Below are 7,586 nucleotides of genomic sequence, written 5' to 3'. Positions count from 1 at the left end.
AACAACGGTTTCCTTTGTGGTAAATAGATTGAAAATCTACCAAAAAACAATCAGTTGAATAATTTAAGAAATAAAAATCCGCAATTTTTTTTTCTTTATTTTGTTTAATAAAACAATTGTCCAAATCAAAAACATCAGTTTCAAAAATAAAAAAAGGCGATTGGCTCAATTCTAATGAGTGAGAATATGTTTTTCCAAAAAACTTTTTGTTTTTCTGAATGGCATGGAAATTACCAAATTGCCGGCAACAATATTTGCCCCTAACCTATGCAACGCGTTGACACTGTTACGTCATAAATGCTCAGGGGGTTAAATGTTACATCGGCAGCACCCCCTTGTGCCAAATCACAGTCGCGCGATCCAACACAAAGTGTTTTGTGACGTAATACAAAAACCCGGTGTGATTGCTTGCAATGCTAACGACTGCAAACAGGTTTTAAAATAATAAGTAAAAAAAAGTGGTTTACCAAATCTAAAGTTAATTACTGAATTTTAGGGTTGATGTCTATTTTTTTTGCTGAAAATAAATCTAACAAAAGTTGAAAAAAATGAATCAGAAACACGGTGCATTACCAAGTATCTAGGTAATTCAGTAAAATTTTAAGTTTTAATGTCTAATTTTTTAGCTTAAAATTGTTTTAATTAAAAGGCAAAAATATACTTTCCGGGAAAGAATATAGAATAATTAAAAAAAACTTGATATTCCGCCCGAAGTAATCTAAGTAACTTATCGAACATGTCGATTGTTCAGAACAATAAGGCTATGTTCAACAATCATTGTACAAAGGTTTGAACAATTGACAAAACAGTTAGGCTTTGTCTTGGGAGTGTTTACCATCTTTATACCCAGTGGTGAAAATAAGCGTGACAACGTTTTGTTTTAAGAAGTCTTTTAGGCAAATCAAATCGGTAAAAAAGTTCGTTTTTCCCCAGGTAACGTCATTTGTGCACCAGTCCACCCCAACATCTCCTTAAATGTAATTATCCCACCTTCACCCCTACTTCTAAATAAATAAACAAAACCCCAGTTAAGGTCATATTTGTCAGCAAGGTGCTTTTGTTTGTTAGTGGGCGGACATTTACTAAATTTGAAGACCGGAAAGTTACGCTGAAATAAGTAGAAGGCACAGTTACAATGATATGTGTTAAGATGGGAGACTTCATATTTAACCAATTTATACACGAATGGGTGCTATTAGGCTAGCCTGGTTATTTTGTAGATGGTGGTAAGTTAAATGTACTTTAAAAGCTAAATTATAAGAAACGTTTATTTGAAAACGATCACAAAACGCTAGCTACTTCTGTATGAGCTTTGATATTCATTCTATGTCTTACTACAACCTGCAGCCATTATCTTAAGATGTATTAAAACGGTAACAAAATGCTACCTAACACTGTATACGCTTCAGCTTTCTAACCTTCGAATTGAAGAACAAAATAACCAGTGATTTTTCGTGACAAAGGTATATTTCACAACGGTTGGACGCAGTGTTACGATGTGCAAATGTATTTTCAGGTTGTACAAAACAAAACAGACACAACAACTACAAACATCGCACGTGTTTTACCCTAAATAACTGCTGGAAAAATAGGGGGTTACCCTAAAACCTGGGCTGTTTTACAAAAAGAGCGGTAACAAGAATATTTATATATTAATGTTGTCTACATTCTTAACAGTGGTTGTTAGAAAGGGGTTAATTTAACGCCTTTACGGGGTGTACATTTATAAAATGTTGCTGTTATTATAACAAATTTTTTAATGCGAATTACTTTTTTTCTATTTTGGTGTTTTTTCATTAATTGATCATGATTTGCCAAAAAATTTGTAATTGAAGTATTTTTTCGCTTACAAAACTAAAAAAAGAACACTGTTCTAAACAGTGTGTGCCGTCAAATATACACTACGCACAAATAAATAGAACGACGACAATAAGTAATGGCGTCATCACTAAATGTGCACCACCGACACTAAAAATGACGTCACGACAATGACGTCACAACGTAACAAATCGACAAAATGGTTTTAATTCAACGACAAAAAAACGAATCCATAATAAAGGTTTCGTTTCCAAAGAGGAATCTCAATTTGTTCAATTTGAAAGTAATTTGTTTTGGCGAGGAAGCTCAAGTTTATAGAAGGTCGCTGGAGCGTCCATTGTTTTGAAACGCGCGGCGTGGGGTCTGTTACGTCATAATAGCGTTATAATGCCACGGCGACAAAGCAGTTTTAAAACGTTAGAAAAGTAATAAAGTTATGGTTCGAGCAGTTTTTGCTAAACGTCATGGTAAATAAGCTATTTTATGTGCAAATAAAATATTCTGCTTCGACCGAGATTGAATAGAATTGCACTGACTCATTAGAAATTGCACGAATTAATAAATGCAGTAATTGCGATTAAATTGCAGCAACAAGATTGGCCGGTTTAAAAGTTTTTTTGCTGGAAATGTTGATAAAAATGGACGAAGAATCGTAAAATAGTCGATAAAATCACAAGATGAAGAGAACAAAAACGTTAAATATTTAGTTTTGTACAAATTTTATATTCACAAACATAAAAGCATAATATTATATTTTTATGAACACAGTGCATTTTTTATGCGACATAAGTAACTTTCGTCTTAAAACATAGATTTATTTTAAACCTTTAATGTATAAGTTAAAAAGTAAAATTACAAAACGCTATTGCTTATTAACCGAACAAGGTTATAGAATATTTACGCAAGCTAATAAGTAAAATCTTTAAACAATAATTCATAACATTAAATTCGACACCCAGAATAGCTATTTTATTCACTTCACACGCGGAACTTAACAATGAAAAAAAAACTAAAATAAACTATTATTCATTTAAATAAACTAAAAAGAATCACTATATTAAGTTGCATTTTGCTAAGGTCAGAACACAAGTGACAATACCAATAAAAACAACGTTAAAAGTTGTGTATTATCGAACAGTTTCAAAATTCAACATTTGCTCATGTCGGACCTCTAGCGGCAAACGCATCAGCTATCGCAGCCCGCACGGTGGCGCCCTACCGGTCAGCCCTCCTAGCTGCGGCAACATAAGAGAAGAGACAAAGCACGGCGTAACAAATCTCGTTCGCCAGGCTCGACTTGAACTTGTGGATCGTAACTTCGTCGGTGTCGCGATCTGCGAACAATAGCCAGTGTGACGTGATATTGTATGCACAATGACGTCATAGCAAAACCACAAAGTTTTACAATGTTAGCGTTTTTTTTTAAAAAGTCTTTTAAATATTTGTTTCAGCATTTTCTTCTAGCCACCATTTATAACTTTTGCTGCATGTTTTATTTACAAAACGTTAAACCTACAAGGAAAAGTACTTCGTCATGGCTGGGGCCCGCAAAAGTCAATAAAGTTAAAATTTATTAAGGACCTCGTCTGTCCACAAATCAAAGAATAAAGGTGTTTTCAGCACCCAGGGGACCGTTTCTAAGAAGTTGATAGGTCAAAATAAAGTTAAAATTTACAATAAAGTTAAAATTTTTTAATAAAGTCAAAATTTGTCAAATTGTGGCTTTTGACAAAGTTTGTTGTGTTTCTTGAGAGTAATTTTTGTAAAAATCGTCGTGGAAGCATTGTAAATCAGGAACTGCGACTCAATTAAACCACATTAACCTATAAAAGCAGGCAAAATATCACAATGCCCACTTGGATCAGCAGTAACTTTTATCGCAAATTGTCCATTTTTTATTTATTGTTTTTTTATCATACGTATTTAAATAATTCTTATAAAACACTTCATCATGATAAATGTGTTTTTTTCGAAGATCAACAGTTAGGATTTTAGGAATAGCCTACTGACATTCTGTAATACAAAAAGCAAGCTAAATCTACCGCTAAAAAAAACCGACGCACTTTTTTATAATCTATTGACTTTTCGACAAAACATTACGTTTGGGTCTGAAATCGACAAAATATTATGTTTGGGTAACTGGCATCAATTTAAGAAAGAACTGTAGCCTCTACAAACAAGCAATTTTGTTAGGTTAAAATAAAGTTAAAATTTGATAAAAATAAAGATAAAACATTTTTTTTTAGGTTAAAATAAAAATGGCCCTAGTCATGACATATCATCACGAATTTTTTTACCACATATTGCATCGGAAGAGCAAGGATATAGCAATGTGGGGTCTGATAACATATCTAAATATATGTTATGGACTGATAATTAGCAAAACTACTAATCGAACTTCAACAGTATTTAACACATATTATAATCGTGGGAAATTTGCACGGATACTTGACTAAGACAAATAGTAAAATGTCAATAGACGTTCCGAGCCTGAGTACTCGGGTTGGACGCGTATACTCACTGTATTCTTCCAAGATGAAAATCCCCTTCACTGTATTGCATTTACGAATCGTTTTAAGACCAAGAAACACCTAAAAAATAAAATATTAAGTAATTGGTAAACAGGCCAATAAAATCTTGGATATAGTTATTTAGAGCTAGTTATTTAGAGCTTCGTTTTTAATAGTTATTTAGAGCTTCGTTTTTTCGTTTTTAGATTAGAGTTTATTCAGTATTTAACATTTACACAACATTTTCAATTTAATAACTACAATTCCACTGAGATGCAAAAAACAAAGATTCTGTGTGCTGAAAAAAGAAAAATGGGTTCAAATTTTAACACAAAACTTTGGTTAATAAAACGAATAAAAAATCAAAACATGTGAAAATGTGAAAAAGCAAAACAGCTGGTGATTGTGAAAAAACAAACAACATTTAGAAAACATGCAAAAATACCTTGTTTACTCCCTGAGGTAAAGACATAAAACATTGACATTTAGTTGCACTATTACAGTTAGTAGATCATAACATTAAACTGTCTGTCGCACAACATTATTCAACATATATTAATCTTAATTGATTTTAGTCTAATTCAGAAGTTAAAATAAGATGATACTGTTGACAAATTGTATTTTTATTTTTGTAGCTTAATGGCTTAAGGTTGTAGTTAGACGTAGAATGAATATCAAAGACTATACAGAAGTAGGTGGCATTTTAAACGTTTCAAGTAAATCTTAATTTTATTTCACTTAAAGAATAAAGCTTAAAAGTTCACAAAAGCAACCTAGTTCTGTATGGATTTTTATAAATCAGTTTAAAGAAATAATTCAACTGTGAACTTTTGTTAACAATATAATACAATTCGTCAACAGTGCCACACTATTTTTAATACATATTACTAGGGATGTCCGATAATGCCGGATCGGAGCCGATACACGATACCAAGTGGTAGAATCTGTACTCGTCCGATACTAGGGTGATATCGGTACTCGTCCGATACTAGGGTGATATCGGTACTCGTCCGATACTAGGGTGATATCGGTACTCGTCCGATACTAGGTTTTACGATATTCGGGGACCAATTTTACGATCTCATATATCGTAAATAAAAATTTAGCGTGAGTTCTGATTATTTATATCTTAGCGCTAATGTTCTGCCGCAGTAAGACTATCTGCCTGATTCTCAAAAATACCAAGAAACGTAAATACCATTATTAATTATTGACAACAAAAACGAGCTTAAGCATTACAGTAAATTACATACATTATGGACTAACAATCAACAACTATAATCAAAGACTTTTACATAACATTTTCCCTTATCATAGAATATATCTTCAAAACGGCAGCAATACATAGCGACAAATACACTATACCAATTCCTATATCTGATTACTATCCTAATTGATCCAACATTATCTACACAATAAAAAGTGATATCACATGCTATAGTCATACACAGAGTGGCGAGGTAAATAGCGTGGTAACCGGCGCCTATGAAATGCACGAATGTTTAAAACCCATTGGGGTACTGAGTGTGTTAATTTAGTATTCCTTAAGTAATTACTAACGGCTAAAGATGTTGCAAGACCGCAAAACTAGGGTGATGTCGGTACCCGTAAAATATATATATAAAGGTATATAAGTCATGACTTGGTATACAATACAGCTTTTTACCGTAAATGGAAATTCATTAAAAAAAGTTGTTAGTTTGTGCATGGTAATGACGTCATTGGTATCGGAGTAGGATCGCGATACTTTTGTCTAAATTATCGGGTATCGGTATCTCAGTATCGCAGTATCGGACATTGCTACATTTTACTATTAGTGCAAATTGCCAGGAAAACCTGGCGAATCATGAACTACTGTAAGCGCTGGAAGCAGTGATAAGTGTTGCAACAGCCGGTTTACGATTTGCACAACAAAGCCAAAAATCACAGCTATTGTGGACCGAAGTGATTTAAGCAACCTCTAAATATTTTGGACTTCAGGTGGCACTGTTTAATGACAAATAGAATTGTACTTTGACCTGATTAAGCAAGGTTGTGCGAAAGCTTGTCAAAGTAATGTAATTGTCGTTAAAGAATGCCACCTGATTTCCAGAATTAGACAAATACGGCGACCAACAAAGATTGCTTTTATATTCGTCTCCTAATGTATTTTTATTTATTCATAGATAGATTTTTGAACTTAAGATAACAAACAATTTGCGCCAAACTTTTACACTCTTTAACTAGAGGCTAGTTGAACTTAGATAACAAAATTTGAACTTTGATTAAAAGTTTAAACTTTAGTAACCTGGCTGTTGACGAACTTTAGGTTGACCCCGTCCAAAGTGACCTGGAGTAACCCGCATTCGCCAGTCTTCATGTCTTGAATGGGGAATTCCCCGCCGAGTTCGGGTTCTAACGAAATAAATCAACAAAATAAAAAATCCCTTGGTCAAGGCAAAGTTGTCTAATTTAGAAGAAAAGTTTCGTTGAAAAAATTAAGATGCATAACCTTCATAAAGTTTATTTGATCAAAAACTTAAAGGGTTAAGTCGGTGCTTAATATAAGATAACTTTGTAAATTAAACGAATATACTGTTGCTGCCAGGCATTGTATCAATTGTAAAATTGTTTTTTTTTTCGGCTCAAAATATATATATATATATATATATATATTTAATTTATTTAATAAATTTACCGACGTTTGATAACCCATAGAGGAAATCTTTATCAGGGCAAATTATATTATATTTGGCAATTTAATTGCCCCAATGAAGATTTACTAATTATAGGTTTTTGAAACGTCGGTAAGTTAAATAATAACTAGATAATATTTTTTTGTTTTAGCCGGAAAAAGAATAACTTTAACAATTCAAAAACAAAATATTTATTATTAAACGTTTATGGAAACAAACCAGTCTTACAGTATCTGACAAATAAATGAAATTTGTAGAGTAAGTATTCTATGATGCACGAACCGTTGTGACGAGCTGCAGCCTTCTCCATTGCTTCTTTGACGCAGTGATACAACTCACGACACTGGAACACAAAAAAACATTATAGAAACAGTATGATGATCAAAATAAAAGATATAGTTAAAAGGTGCCAAAGACCCATATAAACAGCAGAATTAGATACTACATCGAATTTTGGATGGCACTCAAACCTATAAACTTAAGTTGAACATAAAATAACTTTATGGACTAATTAAAGACTTTTGGAAAAACATTGGAAAAGACTTTTCAGTTTGCAAATCACTTCAAATACTTTTTAAGATTC

At 32.7% G+C, this 7,586-nt stretch overlaps 1 protein-coding gene across 1 annotated transcript in view; it reads right to left on the bottom strand.

Moving 5' to 3' along the window:
- Nucleotides 1-1,469: 1,469 nt before the first annotated feature.
- The window catches only part of LOC146139129 (MAP kinase-activating death domain protein-like), a 33,648-nt gene continuing 27,531 nt past the window's right edge, over nt 1,470-7,586 (bottom strand). Inside the window, exons 29-33 of the mRNA XM_083392987.1 lie at nt 7,286-7,346; nt 6,616-6,722; nt 4,774-4,785; nt 4,340-4,409; nt 1,470-3,152 (exon numbers count right to left, since the gene is read on the bottom strand). Of these exons, the coding sequence (XP_083249113.1) occupies nt 3,034-3,152; nt 4,340-4,409; nt 4,774-4,785; nt 6,616-6,722; nt 7,286-7,346 (369 nt within the window). The 3' untranslated portion in view covers nt 1,470-3,033. The remainder of the gene's footprint in view (nt 3,153-4,339; nt 4,410-4,773; nt 4,786-6,615; nt 6,723-7,285; nt 7,347-7,586) is intronic.

The sequence above is a fragment of the Ascidiella aspersa genome, chromosome 6 (assembly GCF_963924565.1).
Source record: "Ascidiella aspersa chromosome 6, kaAscAspe10.2, whole genome shotgun sequence".
NCBI classification, from domain to species: Eukaryota; Metazoa; Chordata; class Ascidiacea; order Phlebobranchia; family Ascidiidae; genus Ascidiella; species Ascidiella aspersa.
The sequence above is the reverse complement of the archived record's forward strand: the minus strand, read 5'-3'. Positions and strand labels throughout refer to the sequence as shown.